Genomic DNA, 20,160 nt, shown 5'->3' on the forward strand with positions numbered 1-20,160 from the left:
TCTGTATTTCTGCAAAGAGGGGTATTTAGAAACAGTCCTAATATGCTTACTAAATGACTACTTTTTGTAAACAGGTGCTCCACAAAAGCAAAGAGTCTCATCAGTTACCTATGTTTCTAATTCTTGTAACACCTTCTTGAAGAACCAGATTAATCTTTCAGGGGAATCTGAAACCAACAGACTAGGAATACATTATTGGACAATTTAGGTGATATTCTGCTTTACAGGGTTTTCTTGTTGGTTTGCTGTTTGTGTATTCTCTTCAGACTACGCAAAAATATTGCTCCCTGGCAGCACTGGAGTTAGCACTATTTCCAGCAACATCACCAAGAGTTATTCTTAGGCACTCACTTAATGTCAGAAAAAGAAATTATTAAATACTTCTGTGTCTATAACACATATGATTCAGTTAATCACAGATTAACCCATTAAAAACAAAGTATGACTCAAAATCCTTGGGGAGACATTCTGGAGTAAGTAAAACTTTTCCCAGGCAACTCTCAGCAAGACAAGAGGGCACGGTCTCAAGTTGTGCCGGGGGAGGTTTAGGTTGGACATTAGAAAGAATTTCTTTACAGAGAGGGTGATCAAGCATTGGAATGGGCTGCCCCGGGAAGTGGTGGATTCTCCGTCCCTGGAGATATTTAAAAAGAGACTGGATGTGGCACTCAGTGCCATGGTCTGGTAACTGCAGCGGGAGTGGATCAAGGGTTGGACTTGATGATCTCTGAGGTCCCTTCCAACCCAGCCAATTCTATGATTCTATGATTCTATGAAAACACTGTAAGAATCTGTCAGAGCCTCATGAGGCTGCACCAGCTCTGTTGTGCACAGTCACACACAGCCCCTTCAGCCAGATGCACTGAGCTCAGGGCTCTCCTGCTTGGGGACCACACTTGGGTGTCACCAAGCCAGATGCTGGGGAAGGGAGAGTAGGAATAGGAGATACTCCAGTGCTAGGCAGAAGTACATCTTATTTTCAGAGAACCTGTGTCTGTCCTAATTTTTGCTGGGTAAGACTCATACATGCTGGATGAAACTTGAGTTTCTTGCTAGAGGAATCTCTATCTTGCAGTAAACCAAGCTATTTATTTCTGAAGATTCCCCATCCAGCAGACATGGTAATTTTACAAATTCAGTAGTGTCTATCTGGCTAAACAAGCTAACACATGGGATTTGCACGAGGGGAAGTCTTTTCAAATAAGCTACTACCATATATTCTTGGAACCATTATTGAAAGTTTGATGTCCATGCCATTTTAATTAACAATTTTGAAACAACAACAACAAAAAAAAATTCACACACATTATGGATTATTTACCTGCTAGTTCTTTCTTTCACTGAAGCTGCTCCTGCATTACACAAACATAATAAAAATCCCCATACTGGTAAGAACTAGTAAACAGTTTTCTTCATTTGCATAAACACAAAACCCCAAACAAATAAAAAGGCTGAGGACTGTCCCTGGCCAAGAACTGGTTAACTGCTTTGAAACTATGCTCAAGGTTTCTTGAAAACATATTTGTCTTTCAGCCAAACAATACTGTTAAGGTTAAGGAAATGAGAATGCTTTGCTTTAAAAATGTGCTTTTTCGGTTCACAGAGAAACAAAAGAACTAAGTCATCCATGAAGCATATTCTGATTTTTAATTTTATCCCTTGACAGATTAGTTGCTTCAAAATCCCTCAACAACCAAGGGGGGGGGAAAAAAAAAATTACAGGGTTCAATCACATTTTAAAGATTGTTGATTGTATAGACCAAATGTTGCTAAGCCATGGAAAGATTTTGTGACTTCTGTCACAACCTGAAAACAGTGACCTCTATTACCATGGGAGTCAATATCTTTATAGGAGTCTGTAAGGCTGATAAGTTATTTCACTTCTTTCTCATACCTTGCTTTTCTCTGGCAAAACAGCCGTGATTACTCGGTAAGTCCTAAATAACTGAGTCACAGAAAAGGAACAGATTTTGAACTCCTGGGTGACAAAAAATGAACAAGTAACATGACTTGGACAAGCACTTAAAAGTTACATTAGTGTCAGTTTCACTACACTTTACACCAGATGATCAAGTCATTTTAAAACTTAAAAAATTAAACCCAAGACCTATCTGAAAGAGGTTACACTAAGCCAAAGGTGGAGTGGGGGAGGAATCCACACTGAGTTTTGAATTTGGCAAAACCAACCAGCTTTACCGTTCAGCTGCACTGAACAGTAAAGAGCAAAGTGTACTGAGCACAAGGATGATGATTATTTGATCACTTGCATGCTACAATTAAACTTGTATTTCCATGGATACACTGTTTTTAGGGGGCGGTGAGAGTTTCAATTTATTATTAGGAAACAAAAACATTTCACTTAATTGTTTAACATGCGAGATTTTCATGAGGGAATGAAGGTTACTTATATTTCCAACAGTTAACTCTAAAAATTAAGCTGAATATAAGGCTGAAGGGTTTAAAAGTGTAATTAAAGTAACAGAAGTCAGAAAGACAATAACAGTACAGCACCTAAAAATGGGTAATTCACACATTTTTGACAGTTATGTCTTGCATAGACAAATACTTATTAATTTTTTTTCTCCCAAGACAACAGCTTCAGAAAATAAACCTTAAATCAACTTTAATTACATTTAAATGCATGTGTTCCATTTTTTCCCAAAATACCACGGTGTTTTGTTTTTTTGTTTGTTTCTTTTAAGTGCTACAAGTCTAATGGCTTTATGAAACCATCATCCCTTGGAGAGGCTTGTTTCATCCTTTGGGCTGTCAAGTTCAAAAAGTCAGGAAGCTTAACTGCTTTCTAATTGTTTTTCCACGTGATTAGGGAAACAAATAGATATATTATTAATGCATTAAGTCTTTGTGTCCATACTCCATCAGAATATCTGTAAGCCTGAAGCTACTTTTAAAGCACAGGAACTGCAAACTAGTTCCTCATGGTAGGTTGGTCTGCCTTCTGTCCATGTTTTGAACAACAAAATAGTTATGTGATACACACCAGGTCAACACAAATTCCTGCCCTGTAAGCCCTTTGCCCATATGCTGGTTTCCACTAGAAGAAAACTTAGGTACACAGGAAAGATAAAGCTGGAGAGCTCTCCAAAAGGCTCCTAAAATCACTGAGGGTTCAGAAAAAAGAACCACTCCTCTTGCAGGTAAATGCAGCCCAATATGAATCTGAGTTTCCCCAAGGTCAGCAGGACTCCACTTTGACCCAACATCCAGTGCTAGGAAAAACTCTGCAGAGAGCTAAATGTTTTCCAACATGATTATTTCTTTGGAACAGTAATTTAAAAATACAGCCTGATCAATTTGGAACCAATTTACTAAAACACAACGTTTCTTAATTTAAAGAACCTTGCCTGTTACAGAAATTCTGAAAAAACTGGCCTGAGAACCCTGTTTGGGTTAACAGTCCAGTTTACATTGCAACAAATTAATGATTCAATAACTGTAATTGCTGAAGAATTACACTGACTTTAAAAGCAAATTAGTTCTATTGCTTTTGAACATGGTTTTGAAGTTAGGCCCCCTATAAAGACTTAAAGTGATATAAACATGCACCTTTCCTGAATAATGATGCTTTGCTTGAACCAGCAACCTTTCTTACACAGTAAAAAGGACATTTTTTTTAACTTGTGAAAAGAACAAACTCTTCTGTGCAGGTCATACCTACTACAGAATTCTCACTACTTTAAAAGACACGGTTTGAGTTCCATATATTAAGCAATACCTTTGATTATACTGGTAAAGCCTTTTCAGTTTTAGGAATTCATGTCCCTATGCTTTTACACTGCTAACTTGACAGTAAACTATTCCATATTCCCCTTCTCACAGTAAGTTCCACGAACTTCACTCTCCAGGTGTTGATAAATTACCTGAAGACGAAGTTGCAAATGTTTCAGAAGAATAGAACTTCTGCTGCATATAAGGTGAGGGGAATAGAAAAGCTAACCACATCATTTTCTTTCTGAAAAACAAATTTTCAGAAGTTTACAAACCCTGATGCCTGATTGTTTCCAAATTAGTTCCAAGTGGCACACAGACTATACCTTCCTGAACCTTTTTTTTTCCTTCCAGCTGTATAGATACTGAATGGTTTTAATACCCTCTCTCTTTTAAGACCTCAGTTCTCATAGTTTTCAAGTATGGGCAAATGCCCATTGCTACATTCTCTCAAACCATTGAAGTTTTTTTCCAATTTTGGCTTACCCTTCCCCTTGACTGCTGGCCACTTCCTACCCCAACAGATCTGCTGGCTACAAAGCAGAGTGAGGAAAGCTCTGCTGGGAGATCTGAGGCAGCAACAACTGGTCAGGGAAAGTAAGTAGACAGTAAGAAATGGCCTGATCCTCCAGTATAGATAGATTTGGAAAAATACATATTTGTCCATAGGGCCCATCACATGAGAAACAGACTATTCGTCTGCCTACATGCTAGAAGTACAAAGATTAATGCACTATTAAATAGAAACAAGGGCAGCTGAACAAAAAGCCCAAACCAACGAATATAACCTACTATTATAATGGAAACTGTGGGGGTTTGAAGCACTTAGCTAAATAAAGAAAGGAAAATACAGAATCTGTCCCTCCATTTTAGTAATCTCAGGTATCCTTTGTAGGAGAAGTAGGCTGAAAGTTTTCCAAAGGAGTATGATTTGTATAAGGTTTCCATCTTTTTTCAGCATTTTTGGGTCAAACTGGATTTGACAGTAGCCTTTGAGACAGTTGCACCATGTCAAAGCTTTCCCAATGAAATATTTCATTTTTCACTTACTATGCTCTTTTACAAACACGGCACATTAGTGGCAAAATAGAGAATTTAGAAGAAAAAAAATATTATGAAATTATTGCTCCAACTGGAGTAGGACCAATCATCATAGCATTTGAACTAAGCAGCAAGATCCTCAGCCAGAAACAAGTCAAAGCCATAGCAGAAACAACACATGTATTGAGTAAAACCCAACACCAATTCTTCAAAGTTGCTACTAGTTATTGCAAACCATCTCTTTCTGAAGTTTTTCTTCCTACCAACTTGCACTTGTCTTGGAAGACAATCAGTAAAGACCAGGTTCCAACCATTTAAACATGTCAAAAAGTCCATGTGCTAATCCTACTGAGATCACTGTGACCTAAACACATGCCCAAGTGTTTTGTGAAGTAGAAATTAAGTATTCAACTAAATATTTGCAACTGTCAAGGGGCTTTGTCCAAATACAAGGTCTAGATTCTAAAAGCTAACATCTTTTTCCTTGTCATGTTAGAAATGCAACTAGGTTTGATCTAAAACAAAAGTTCTGGTTTGATCTAACCCAAATTTGTGACAAAAAGATGGGGTGAAAAGAGGACAATTTTACCAGAGACTCTTGGAGTCTGTTATTTATACTTAATCATGGGAAATATGAACTTCCAAAGGTAAGTGTTCATGGACAGACACACACAGACTCCAATCTCTGGGGAAAAAGCAAGTGAACAGATACAAAAGAAAAAAAACAAAAACAAACCAACAAAAAACCAAAACAAACAAAGAAAAGTTTTCATCACTAGCTCTTAGTTTTTAGATGACACAAGGACTTTCTACTCTAATAAAGCCTGCTGTATATTCTGGTAGTAACCTTCAGATTTGAAGAAACATTATATAAATACATAAGTTATATTTCTTTTTGTAGTAGGGGAAAATATTTCAAATGCAATAAAATAGCAGAGTGATAGCAGAATTCATGACTGTATAGTAGGCAACTTCCCATTTTTCAGATTCAATTGTACAAACTATAAACTGTTAAATTTCTCTAATAACTGGAAAAGCTGTGGGTATTTGAATTTACTTACCTGAATATTCATTTAGCAAATATCTTCAGACACATGTCTAGATACAGAGTTAATGTAATTTGAGTATTAGATTACACATAATATAAATCAATGTTTGACAATATCAAAATCCCATCAAACAGTGGGCCCTTCTGAAGCTATTATCAAATATAGTATATCACTATCACTGTGGGATAGCTGAGAATCATAGAATGCTAGCATAGGCTTGTTTTATTAAATTTGGTCAGTTTTCAGACCTTCCAAATAGGAATACTAAACATTTATTTTTCCCCTCTGGAAATTGGTTTTTTTTTTTTTGTTTTTTTTGTTTTTTTTTTCCTCCCCTCCTGCTTAATACAGTCGTCATCCCAATTCCTAGTGAATTTATAAAAATATTTTTTATCCAATAACCCCGGCAAGGTAAAAATAGGAGTTTTCATAGCAAATGATAAACAGGCTCATGGACTATGAGAGAAACTAAACTTATTTAAATTGCCATACATTCGCTACTGAATCACACATCAACATTTTCTTCTTATGTGTGTTGCTGTCCACCTCAGACTAGCAGTTTTTAAGGTGCAGAAGCATCTTTCAAATATATGCATCTAAGTCAATGATCAAGTTCCACACACTAGTGTCACATGCTTTAAATTTACAACACCTGCCCATCAAGAGCTGTCTTAAATAACAGCACCAATTGAAACTGCATTATTCTTTAGAAACTGCAGCACTTCCAATTCATAGAACAAAGGGGTGCTTACGTGGTTCTTTATATTACTAGATATAATTTTCTGAAATAAGGAAAATAAATGAAAAAACACATTTGAAAGAAGTTGCTGCACCTGCAAAAACACTCTTTAAGCTTACTATGAAATACAAAAAAGTGCACCCTTCTATATCTACATATAAAACATATTAGAAATAAAACTTGTGTAAAATGTTTGCTGTGCAAACTATAAAAACAGTCACTCAGTCAGTCCATTCTTTTTCCTAAAGGTTTTGTCACACTCTCTTGCTTCCTACTGCAGAGAATCGCTGTTATCCAAGACCAGCCCACTGATATTTGTTGTTGAGAGATCTCCTCCATCATCTTCACCGCTGTCTACAGATTCATCCTCACTTTGCCCTGCCATCATAACTTGCTGAACAGCCAAAGTAGCACCATCGGATGACAAAGACTGCAGACTGTCTACATTCATGTTGACTGGAGCTGTAATTGTTACAACAGCACCTGGAGAAGCACAAATTGTAGTACTTTAGCATCTTTCTTGGTTGGTAGCTTTAAGTAATATATGTTTATATATATGTAAGAGTTTGTTTCTACTCAACAGGAAGAAAACTTAAAAAACTAAATTGAAATAAAATCCCTATAGGTTGGAAAACACTTAAATATCAAAAAATGCTAGAATTAAGTTGGCCAGGAATAGCTTATCTGTGAACACACATTAAAGCAATTTTTCAAACAAGTCATCACAAAACCTCTTCTGCAAAGTACTCCAATTTCACTCATAAAAAAAAAAAAAAAAAAGAGTGTTCATAGAGACTCTTAAATGGATAAAGCTCCTGTCAGACCCAATGGAGGCCGAAGGAAAAGTTGCTACAAACTGGAATGGAATAATAAAACAATAAAGCAGCAGGTGGCAGGACAGAAAGGATAGCCCTGAGATTAAAGCAGTTATTTTTCTTTCTTAAATTGAGCCTATTCATTTGATTTGATGCTATGGAATTTACTTTAGACAAAGTCTTTGGAGGCTTTATTACATTTCTTTGCTTCTCAGTGTTCAATTTGAAACACATGAGGCATATATGGAATTGCAGATGCTCAGTCCCTGAAAGAGTAGTGAAAGGAATGCAAACAGGATGGGGAGTCCTGAACTGACATTGTAGTCCAATACTGCTGATCAAATAGAATGCTATTGACCTGCACTCACATACTAAGAAAAGTTAGTTGGACATCTAACATTTGTTATGTTGCTTCATAACTTTTGAAACAAAAGCAAGTCTCTCAAATAGAATAGAAAAAAACAAAACAAAGCAGTCTCAATTCCAGCAGAATACCCCCCACAACACAGGAAGGTTTTAAAGGATGAAAAATTGACACACTTCTGTTATGTTCTTTAAAATTAAAGGCACATTTATACTGAAATATCAAGGAGTTCCCCTACCCTCAAAGTCATCAAAATCTTCACTTCCCAGTTACAGTGAAATTAACTGTGGTTTAGTCAGTTCTCCTTACCATCTGACATCGTGAGCTCACTAGATTGCTGCTGAGCAACTCCTGAGGCAATGGAGTCAGGCCAGAACCTCTGAACTGGTCGGTTCTGTGCCGTTTTCTTCTTTGTTTTTGGAGTTTCAGAACAACTGGAATCCAGCATCGGCTGAAGAATTCGCCTTCTAGCATTGATAAACCTAAATTAAACCAAAGGCAAGAAGCACTTAAGACCACCTGGTTGTAAATTTTCTCTCCTTCAGATTCATGAAGTATTGAAGTATTCAGTGGGAAAAAAAACCCAAACAAAAACAACAAACCACAACACAACAACAAACCAGCTTAGTTTAACAGTCTTTTTAATGTGTAAAACTGTTTCTAGAACACTGGCATCCTTTGAATTTGGCATACTAGCTAAGAAGTACTTCTATCATTTTGCTGCTAGCAGCATTCCGCCCCGGCCCCTGAAAGAAATCCTACAGGCAGCATGACAGATGTACATTTCAAGATCTTGCTAAAAACTAGGCACCAGAAAACTTGCTGACAGCACAACTCTGAAAGCTGATACTCTTTGTGCCTTATGGTTCACCTACAGTCTAGCCTCTGCCTAACTTAGTTTGTTTGGTCTGGTTTCATTTACTTCTTTAAGCTTCCACATTACTTGTTTTACAGGCTGCCTGGCTTTCCAAGGTCTGGTTTCTCATCCAGGAGACAACAGCAAACACATTTTTCAGCTCTTTCCCAATTTCTTTTAGTTACCTGATTGTCACTTATTTACTTCAGCATGTTAATTAGTCCCCTTCTCCTTTCTCCTAGTGAAGAAGAAAGCACTTAAACCACATCTTGCTCAGCTACCAGCAGTTAAATTAACCAATTTCAACACAGCAAGATGTGGCAAGGAGCTGTGACCAAGGACTGATAGTATCCCTTGCTAAATCTGACAAAACATCCATGACCCATCTTTACCTGCAATGGAAGGAAGCAGGGTGCAGCTGGTAGGTCCACATGGTGTCATGCAATGCTTGGCAAAGACATTGGTCAGATCCCAGTACCACAAAGCTCCACTACTACCCTGTCACACAGGCACAGTTACATGGCACCACTGCTGGAACCAGTGTACTGCCACACCTTAACTATTCCCCCACTGGACCCCTCTGCAGCCATGCAGCCTGTGTCGTCTTTGAAATCTGAGGAAGATCCCTGTTGGACTTAGCTGCAATAATTTTAGGAACCAGTATCACAAGTGTAATAGGATGCATGTCAGCACCCTCACTCCCCTTTTCTGCAGGGACCTTAAAAATCTAGTAAAGATAAGGCACACTAAAACATGTTGAATCATTAACTAGAGTGGTTGAGGTAGTGACACACTCTGTTCAGACATCACTGCTCAGGGGATAACATCCTTTGATATAAGAACAGAATTAATATATGTTGACAGTAACTTCTTAAACATTTGCAACCATGTTTACCAGAGAATGCTTTTCAGAGCCTCAGCTCACTGAAAAGCTTTAAGCTTCAATTTCTTTACCTGCAGAAATGACACGAGTACCTCCATATCTTTCAGCAATAGAACAGAATGTAGTTCCTAAATGTTGCAAAGTTTTCTGTAGTCCTATGTAATTTAAATGACACAAGCATTATTATTCTTTACTATAAAATAATATGCTTGTGTAGGAGTGCTTATTTCTTGTATTTCTATATGTATTTTGTAAAACAGGTAGAACAGCAAGTCCAGCTCCAGATGTCCAAGTTATAGTCTTAACTGTTTCTTTATGTTGTAAGCACGTGGAGAAAATGACAGACATGAAGTAGGAGTTTTTGTTCTTACCAGTTGTTAACCTGGAGTAGTGTCAGATTTGTTTGTGCTGCAATCTGTTTCTTCTCATCCTCTGTTGGATATGGATGCTAAACAGGACAAAAGCGGGAAAAAAAAAAGGCATAAGCTTATTTTATCTCCTCATCAAAAATAAGAACTCATTTATTACAACTGATTAAAGCTGCTAGATTAAAACCACCTGACTCATTAAAAAACAAACTTTAGAAAACTCACTAGCTTTTATAGATAAAATAATTTAACAAAGAGTGCTTTGCTACATGAAACTGATTTTATCCTTGAAAGTGTATATGATACCATTAAACTACTCATGTGCAATTCAGAAGAAAAAGCTTCTCATGGCTGACAGTCTTCATTAAACAGCGTGATCCCTGGGCAACACAGCATGTGATAAGATCTGATTAGTTATGCTGTATAAAGGAAATGTCATATGAGAGTATTGACAAGCATTTTCTAGTTAAATAAGCCTCATCAGAACTAAATGGATGAAGAGAGCGTATGTCATGTAAGAAGCATACACACAGTTCCCATGCAACATTTGTCTATTGTAAAATAGTTGTAAAAGACAAAATATCAATCAACTAAACACTGTCATATAACTTGAGACGTATTTATCCTTTATGGATAAGCATTTATACAAAAGAAAGACATTCTATGAAATGCAAAGGTAGATACAATTGATATACACTAAAAGAATTGTTGGAAAGGAGATAAAGCCCCAAAATTTTAAATTCTCCCCTACAAAAAACCCCCACAAACACAGATGGAACTATTTTTTCTTCTGCTATGAAATCAGGGTGTAGAGAACATTAAGTTCTTGACATAGTAAAATGAAGAAAGATTCCTTTTAACAATGTTTATTGAGATCATGAAGTACAAATGTAGCATACTTATCAAAATAATAATCAAATAAACTGGCATTAGGTTGTGGAACTACTCCAAATGACTTCAGGGAAAAATGAACTGAGACCACACAAATGACAACAGAATAAAATCACCTTCTTTATGAAGTGAAATCATAGGAGACCACATAAAAGAGTTACATAAAAACCTGTGACTCCTAATCATGTTCAGTCCTTACCCCTATGTGCTGAAAAAGCCAAGATCTCATCACATTTGTAGCGTGCTTCGGAAGAACTCCTCTTTTATTTTTTGATGAGCCATCATCTTGATGCAAGATGCCTAGATCTTGGTTTAATTGCAACTGAAGCTGCACATAAAATTTTAGAAGAAATAAGGCAGTTAGCAAAGTAATAGCAGTATTCTGTATCAATGTATGAATAACTCATTTATAGAAGAAATGAAATTAGGCTTGAGACATGCTGATTATAAAAAGCTACTTTATTTGCTGGGGAAGAATTTCAAGAGCAGCTCTCCTACAATAGCATTCCAAAATGTTTTTATCCAGGGAGAATGCTATTTCTGATTTCTGTAATTTTCACACCCCATGTACCTTCTGTTTTAAGAATTACACCTACTATCAGACTCTGTATGCGATCTTGTGACAACAGCCAAATGCTGATTTACTATAATTTAGAATAAAATCCACCTATGTAGTACAAGTAAGGTGAATGATCCTCTGACTGCCCTAGGGATCCAGTTGCCTTTGCACCTTACGTAGTCATTTCCACATGTAAAAAGCACTTGAAAAACGCAATGCTGAATATACTCACTGTGTGCAAACAAACGGCTATGGAAGGTGTAAAACAGTACAGATTTAAGATCAATATTAAGGACTTAAGGAACTGCAAACAAATATGCTAAAGGTCCTGCTAAATAAATGCATCTAAACTCTCAAAGAGCAAGACAAAACACACAGTAGAACAACTAATTCACTTTACAACACTCCCGCTATTTTCCTTAAGGTTCATATTTCTTCCCCACTTTTGCTTTCTTTTTCCTATGGAAGCACTGAATCATTTGCACATCAGTCATCTGAACATTAGGGAACGTGTACTTGAATGCTTACACAGAGATATAAATTGCATATGAGGTTATATTTCTCTCAATCGTAACTGAAAAAATTCTAAATAATCTTTTAGACAATACAGAACAATTTCTTCATGCCAGTCATTATGTCTATGCCGTGTACGAAGCAAGTTTTAAACAAGGTTTAATCTGTGAAATTACAACAAGTATAAATTTGGAGGATATTTTTATTTCCAAAATAACATTTCGCATTCTAAACAATCTGCTTGTAAATGGAGCCTTTATAACGAAATTCCAATAGTTCTCCCCCAGTATTTTTCTCCTATATTCACTTTCTCCTATTCCAGCTTTCTGAAGGACTGAAAAAGAAGAATTTGAAGGATTTCCTATGAGTGACAAAGAACAGAGGTATAACCCTATGTATAGTGGGTTTGGCGATTCCTACCAACATCAAGAGTAGCCACAGATAAATTAGAAGCTCAAGTCCTTTTCTTAGTTTATTTTTTTCATTCAAAGCATAAAAAGCATTTTTCTTCAAAAACACTTCAGATTAGGAAAGTAACCTTTCAGGGAGAAAGGTGTAAAATATCTGAAGACAGAACTGCATTCATCCTAGAGAATAATATGAGCAAGTATGCTCATGCTACTGCCAATTAAAAAAGGTAAGAATACTTTAACAATCCTTTTATGGTTGAGAGGTCAGAAGAAGGAAGTCAAGATGACAATGAATCAGTGACTACCAACAGATTTTATGCTGTGGAGATGGTTAGCTCCTCATAGACATTTTAAAGTGAGCTTTATCTTTTATGGTATAAGTCCAGTGCAAAGATCTCACAGTCTCAACTAAATATTCTGAAGGCTTTATGGCAAAACATTTCTCAACATACATAAATTCTGAAATATATACAGTTCTACAGTGCTAGTAGTTGCCATTATGATAGAAGTAAAATTTCTGACAACAGCAGTGTGGCACCATAATGCAATATAGCAAATATACTGATCTGTAAATCTAGTTCAACAATTAGAAAAGTTTTAATAACTGGAAGTGTCTGTTTAATTAAGAGGTTTTTTTGTCTGGTGGGGTTTTTTTTGTTGTTTTTTTTTTTTTAATTGGGTTTAGGGGTGTTTTTATTTTTAAATCCATGCACCTACAATTTTCTGCCATCAGTAAAAAAAAAACAAGTCTTTAACAGGTAGGAACTATGGATGACCTTTTGTGGCAAGGGAGATCTGTTTGGGATCTTACGCCATGTTACGCCAATTGTAACTCCTATAGCAGTGCTTACATTATTTTACATTAGTTACTAGGAGTGTGTACACAGTGCTCATTCTGACTGTCAAATTTAAACCAAAACTCTTAAAACCAATGAAATTCATTTGCACCCAGAATATTATTCTGTGAAGCCCATGAAACAAACCTGAGAGTTCTGGATCCGAATAGTGCCAGGTGACAGTGCTTGTGTCACCACTTGACCTTGTGGAGTGACCACAGTGACTGGCTGATACACTGTCCCCCCTCAAAAGAAAACAGCAACAAAGACCACAAGTAAGTAAAAGCCCTTCAGATATCATCCTCTTTAAACAAACACATCAGCACTACAGACAAGAGTTTTCATAATGCACTAACTATTCTGTTCTAGTAAGCACGTAAGATGTACTCTACTATACTAATTTTTTTTTCTTTCCACAAAAACATGGTCAAAATTTGAATGTTTCCCTATGTTTTAGGTATCTAAACCTATTTTCAAAGGAAAATTTGTTGATTACTGGGCCATAAAATAGTTCATAATTTTGTTTTAACTAAGCTAACTTTTCAGCCAACAAGGGTCACAAATCCACAAATTTGTGGATCTACAAATCCACATATATGTGTCTCAGCTGGTTAGGGCAGAAGGCTGGGTGACACTTAGATGGCTGGGTCAACTAAGGTGACAGAATATTAATTAGTGAATGCATAGGGGATCCAGGGCACCAAAGCCATAATGCATGCCTTGTCTCGGAACAAGCCCTCTGCAAGTACACGCTGTAGAAGCAGACTGCTTTGCTAATCAAGGTGGGGGCTTTTTATTGTTTGTTTTAAAATCTTGTTTAGAAACAAGATAAAACATTTCAGTTCAAATGTCATCTCCATTAAAAAGTAGAACAACTTTGGACTCCGAGGATTTCACAGATTTGTAGGTATGGTTCTAAACTCCATAGAGAATGAGACAGTTAGCACATGCAGTATTTAAAGTAATGCATGTTTTTTCAAGCAGAATTCTTTTTTTTGAAGGAGAAAAAAAAAAGTAAAACACCCCAGACTCTGAAATGTCTTTCAACAAAAGTGGTGTTGCACAGAAAAATCTCTTCATATTACATATATGCAACCTCTGCTCACATATGTATACTTCATACACATACCAATGAAACAAGTATTAAGAAACCAGTAAGGCTGTGTTATAACAACTTTTCAGGTATTAGAGTTAAAAAACATGTTTTAAAGTACTTGTGTATTTTTTGTAAAAACTATACATGACACCTACATGAAGAGCAAGGTGTCAGTTTTTCTTTACTGTGTCATACCTGCTACTGTTGCCATAGTTACATTTCCCTGCTGCAATGCTGATGCTGGCACCATAATCCCTTGGGGACTGAGTGTGCCTGCAATGGCACTTGGAATTTGCTAGAAAAATAAAACAATTATTTGCTTGCATTTTTTTTTTAAGTTTGGTTGGTGTTTATTTTTTTTAAAGGATATAAAACATGTTTGTGTAATTTTGGTTCTAAAAATACATTTGGAGTTTAATCACAGGATTAACTTCAAAGAGAAAGAGACTTCATTAAGAGGTTCATCATTACCTACATTAACTTTCTCATTGTAACTAACCATTACCTTTGAAAACCCTCATGAAAGCAACTGTTAGAAAAAAATAAAACCAACCTGAGAAATTTTAGGAGAGAAATTATAGCTATATAAACACTAAGAGAAACAGTTTCCAAAAGCACAAAGGGAAAAAGATGAAAATGGACCCTTGATTCTCTTACTGCAATCATCAAAGCTTTAGCATTGTAGATATTACCTTAATACTTTCAATTTCAGAATAATGTATTAAGTGTTCAAGATGCCAAATATGTTTTATTATGTTCAGGATAGTTCTTACTCAACCCTGATCATGCAAACTTTGACACATTCCTTAATATGTATGACTTGAGAGTAGGAAGGCTCTTCTGAGGACACGAACAGGTTTGATCAATGGGCCAACACTAACTGTATGAGGGTCAATAAGGCCAAGTGTCTAATCCTGCACTGGAGTCACAACAACCCCAGGCAATGCTACAGCCTTGGGGAAGAGTGGCTGAAAAAGCTGCCTGGAGGAAAAGGACCTGGGAGTGCTGGTTGACAGCCAGCTGAGTATGAGCAGAAGTGTGCCCAGAAGACTAAGGCCAACAGCATCCTGGCTTCTATCAGGAACAGTGTGGCCAGCAGGTGAAAGGAAGTGATTGTGCTCCTGTGCTTGGCACTGGTGTAGCTGCACCTTGAGCACTGTGTTCAGCTTTGGGCCCCTCACTACAAGAAGGGCACGGGGGTGCTGGAGCAAGTCCAAAGAAAGACAACCAAGCTGGTGTAGGGCCTGGAGCACAAGTCTAATGAGAAGCAGCTAAGGGAACTGGGGTTGTTTAGCCTGGAAAAAAGAAGGCTGAGGGGAGACTTTATAGCACTCCACAACTACAAGGAGGTTGTAGCAAGACAGTGGTTGGTCTGTTTTCCCTAGAAACAGGACATTAAGAAATAGTCTCAAGCTGTGCTTGGGGAGCTTTAGGTCTGGTATTAGGGACATTTCTTCACCAAAAGGGTAATTAAACACTGGAATAGGATGCCCAGGGAGGTGGCTGAATCACCATCACTGGAGGTGTTCAGAAGATGTGGAGATGTGGCACTTATCAACATGGCCTAGCAGCAGACTCAGAGCTAGGTTAGTGGTTGGACTCCATGATCTTAAAGATCTTTTTCAACTAGAGAGATTCTGTGAATAATCCCTATTGTTACCAGTCCCTCTACAAAGATTGTAACAAACATACAAAAAACCTTTTAAAAGTTGTTTCTGTCTGATTTTAGCCTTTCCATTCCAAACTTTCAGACACCAAGACCTAAGTAAGGAGGTCCAGATAGTAAGGCTTACAAGCCATTGATATTTTTTAGAATAAATAGCATCAGATACATTAAGTCAGAAAAGGACCATGCCCTAAGACCAGACATCCTGTAGGTACAGAGCATCTAACAATGGAAGCATCAACCATAACATACTAAAACTGTCATTAATTAACTGTTGCCAATATATCACAAAAATACAAATTATTATTGCATTTAGGCAATGTCAAGAATATATAAACTGAGGTTCAGATGTACAGAAGTGGGTCCTGTTAATAACTACACAGGCACCCCAGGTAACATGCAATGACCTACATGTTATGACCACAGTCCATCAGACATTGTCTATTTGTTCCACATCTCAATATTCTAATGAAGCAGACTAGACTAAGGAGACCCTCCTAATATGGAAACTGTTTACTCCTTTGTTTATTCTGTTTCCTAGCCTCCTTCCCACAAAATATCAATTCTGAATACCTCTATTTGTTGAACTGAGAGAAAATCATAAAAAGAAGACAGACAAAAAAAGTGACTTTGTGTTCTGACACATTTCAACACATTTGCCCATTGGGGCACACACAGGTGTGCACAAAAAACACAGCTCTTTCTACTCTTAATAACTGATTTTGAGGAAGTGAAACTGCAGGTAATAGCAACAGAAGTGGTTATAACTTCCTAAGGAAATCTAAGTGTAATTGTATTTGAAACAAACCTGAGATTGCACAGGTGAATAAGGACTTCCAGGCTCTCCACTTAATAGAGTTTCACTGTTCATTTTTGTCTTCAGGCAGGCAATGTAACGGCTACAGAAATCCTTGCAGAGTTCATTAACCTTTTCTAGCTCAAGGAGATGAATACGTAGAACTTGGATTGCTTTTACCATCTAGGGAAAGAAGTAGAAAACTTTAGAAACAAAATAATTTAAAAAGCATTTAAGGTGAGATTTAGACAAGCATTGCTTTCCAATAACAACAACCATCCAGCTAAATAAATGAAGCAGAGCTATTAAGTGTTGACTGGAGTTCTCTAGCTCTGACCATTACACTCCTGAAATGTGAAACAAACATGTTTACATATAAACCTATATCATTCCACAGCCTAAGAAAACTATCATACAGGGAAAGCAAAAAACAACACTCTATCTCTGTCACACGGGACACTTTAGAAAGACAGTGCACAGTTAAGGTATACAAGGAGCACGGAAGAAGCCTGCATGTCCATGTGATCTTTTATCTCTATTATACAGCTATGGGTCATATACCACACAAGACCAAAGGTGGAGCAAAGCAATCCCATCCATAATTATTTGGAAAGCATGGTTGGAACAGCATTGGTATCATCAGATGTCTTGAGCTACATGAGAAGTATCAGGTTCAGTTCCACATTACAGCCTGACCTATGAAACCCAAAAGTGTACAGATGAATTTGAGGTACACTAAGAAGACCCTTCTGTGACTTAGAATGAAGTTGTCATGCTGATTGCCAAGAGTGAGAAATGCACAGAAGATGGCCTTCCATCTCGCCTTTAATAAAACTACAATAGCTTTCATTTTTCTATAAAATTAGAATTCAGAGGCCCTGAAGTTCAAGCCTTGATGAACAATGTGACAAAATAAAGAAGCAGTTCTTAGTCCTAGAGGTCTTAAGTTTCTCTGAAATTGTATGTCAAAGATTAACAGCCCCAGGGTATAATCTTGTAAGAACTTTCAGGTGTGGATATTATTTCTGAAATATAAACCAAATACAAAGCACTAAACCCAACATGAAATCTATGTTTGAACAAAAAAGAATCAAGTACAGGAGACACTGCAAAAAAATACTTGTAAGCTTGGGTAGCTAACTGTATTATATATGGCCTAAAAACAGCTTAAGTGATTGTAAAGGGTCATGGCAGAAGATCAAAAGCTAAAAATCAAATCCAGATGGTCTAAATTTTCAGGAACCAGCAGAAAATCCATGACATTCAAATAGGCAACATAGCACATTGGCAAAGTAATTATCTAGTGTGCCACTCCCCAAGTTTACTTGCTATGCTAGATCTCAAAAGAAAAAAAAAAAAAAAAAAAAAGCGCCTTCAGTTTTAGAAAAATGAATAAATTATATTTTTGAAATATAGTTCAGAGCTATGTTTAGCATTACCTAGAAATTTTTTTCCTATATAGGGTCATTTACCTGGCTAGAGTTCTGAATCCAGTGACCAGAAGTGATAGCATAGTAAGTAAATGGCTTATTACTTCTAATAGCCAAGTGGGACCTGAAGTTGCCTTTGTTCAAAGTACCTGAAGGAGATCATGATAGGCAAACTCTTGTGTGTACTCCACTGCACCATGACTTTAGTTTTCACTGTGGCAGATCTCTGTTTTTTCATTTTTATGTTGTATGACACTAAACCAGTGTAGAATATTTTATGTTAAAATAAAGTAGAAAAAAAAAATTAAAAAACAAAAAAAAAAGGAAACCTTATCCCTTCTCAGGGCTAAACAGAAAAAAAAATAAAAAATAAAATGTGTATTCAAAATCACGCCTGCAGAAAAACCTGAGCTAGACTTGTGGCAGCTGACCCAAATTGAAGTCTAAGAACTCATGACCTATGACACCAAAAGCCTTTGAAATAATACGTGCAATAGCCCAGAGCTGAGGTATGTAAAACACCAATCTTCTAAAACAGCTCTCAACAGTGGCTGCTGTTTAAACACCTTTAAACATGACCAAGTAACACTACGCAAATTTAAGTAGATTTTAACAGAGAAGATAATCTATATGCAAAGATACTCTGCTCCTTTCATAATTATTAATTCCTGTTCTGTAATACTGCAATAGCCAAAGAGTTTCAGGGACAAAAAAAGCTTCAGTTTCTTCCTGTGTGGCAGACCAACATATATTAATGAATGCCTTAAACTTTCAGTCAAAATGGAAGCAACAAAAATACACCTTTGGACACATAATATTTGGCCCTTTTAGCAATTAGTTTTGCTCAGTAAGGATGTTTTTTCCTTAAACTATTACCCATATTTATATTGTTTATTGATCAGCATTTCTTTGGAGGAAAAATAAAAGTTTTTTCAGCTTAAATTTAGTTTCTAATTCATGGCTGATAATTGAAGTGAAAAGTATAAATTAACCACAAACCAAGAATTAGTAACACTATGCTGGTTTCTGCAGAGCCACACACAGTCACACTACTCCTGCAGGAAGCTGTGCTACTGTGGTTAGGAAGGCAAACAAAACTTTGTATATATGCCATGCTTGTCACCAGGACTTATGTACTCATTTACAACCACATTAATTGTGGCCATATGGCTCCTGCTCTCTTGCAGCATGGGTGGACCAAACTTAAATTTACTGTCAGAAGTTCACATTTTCCTTGAAACTAAAAAAATAAGGAACTCCTAATAAAATCACAAAGGTAATACAAAGAAACGTTTTCAAACAGATCACAGCAACAGTAATATTTCATTCCCATATTCTTAAATGGCACACCTTAAAAATCTGCAGCTACCCTGTTTTTGCTATTTAGTACTACCAAGTAGAATATGCTCCAGAACAATTAATTTTTATAACCCACTTGATTCAGTCTTATCAGACATAAACCTGGAGCATCATTTTAGAGAAATGCACAAAGACAAAGGTAACCATGAGATACATTGTTGAAACTGTGGTAAATAAAGATAATAAACTCTTAAGCAGAGAAAGATGGATCACTGAAAAATTTCTAGTTCTTCCTAAAGCTGCTATCCAGACTATATTAACATATAAATATATTATCCATTAAATCTGAGGACACCCTTAGCCCCAAAAATGCTTTGTATGGTGTCTGTGCCCTGTCTTTTCAGGGCCTCAAGCACATGGTGATTCAAAGGGCACAAAACACACAAATGTACACCTTACTCATAATCCCTAGCTAGATATATGCACAATATTTTACAGATTTCAATGCACCTAATATAAGCATACATCAAATACATATGTGCATAGCATATACAAAAGAATCTTCAGTTAGTGACAAGCAATATTCTCACTAAAAGGACTTCTCATTTGCAAAAAACTAATTAAAATACATTGACTGCTCACCTGCCTTCCTGAGCAAATCCTTCTGTGTAAATTTAAGTAACCAGGGGAATAACAAATTCTGTGACAGAGGGTACTTTGTTGTAATTTGGTTTTAATTGGTAAATAATACAGGACTAGGAAAGGTATGAATATATGTTTATGAGACAGTTCTGCACATTACAATAGTAAGAATACTTTT

The 20,160-nt window shown here is 36.6% G+C and overlaps 1 protein-coding gene across 3 annotated transcripts in view; it reads right to left on the minus strand.

Moving 5' to 3' along the window:
* Positions 1 to 1,230: 1,230 nt before the first annotated feature.
* Positions 1,231 to 20,160, minus strand: part of PKNOX1 (PBX/knotted 1 homeobox 1) — a 45,569-nt gene continuing 26,639 nt past the window's right edge. For 2 of the 3 annotated variants that reach the window (XM_071752213.1, XM_071752220.1), the window contains 7 exons: positions 16,624 to 16,794; positions 14,345 to 14,444; positions 13,201 to 13,298; positions 10,935 to 11,063; positions 9,848 to 9,924; positions 8,047 to 8,219; positions 1,231 to 7,041 (listed from right to left, as the gene is read on the minus strand). In XM_071752213.1, coding sequence (XP_071608314.1) covers positions 6,830 to 7,041; positions 8,047 to 8,219; positions 9,848 to 9,924; positions 10,935 to 11,063; positions 13,201 to 13,298; positions 14,345 to 14,444; positions 16,624 to 16,794 — 960 coding nt within the window. In that variant the 3' untranslated portion in view covers positions 1,231 to 6,829. The remainder of the gene's footprint in view (positions 7,042 to 8,046; positions 8,220 to 9,847; positions 9,925 to 10,934; positions 11,064 to 13,200; positions 13,299 to 14,344; positions 14,445 to 16,623; positions 16,795 to 20,160) is intronic. The other variant, XM_071752229.1, reaches the window with a different exon arrangement.

This window comes from Heliangelus exortis, chromosome 1 (genome assembly GCF_036169615.1).
Source record: "Heliangelus exortis chromosome 1, bHelExo1.hap1, whole genome shotgun sequence".
In the NCBI taxonomy this organism is placed as follows: Eukaryota; Metazoa; Chordata; class Aves; order Apodiformes; family Trochilidae; genus Heliangelus; species Heliangelus exortis.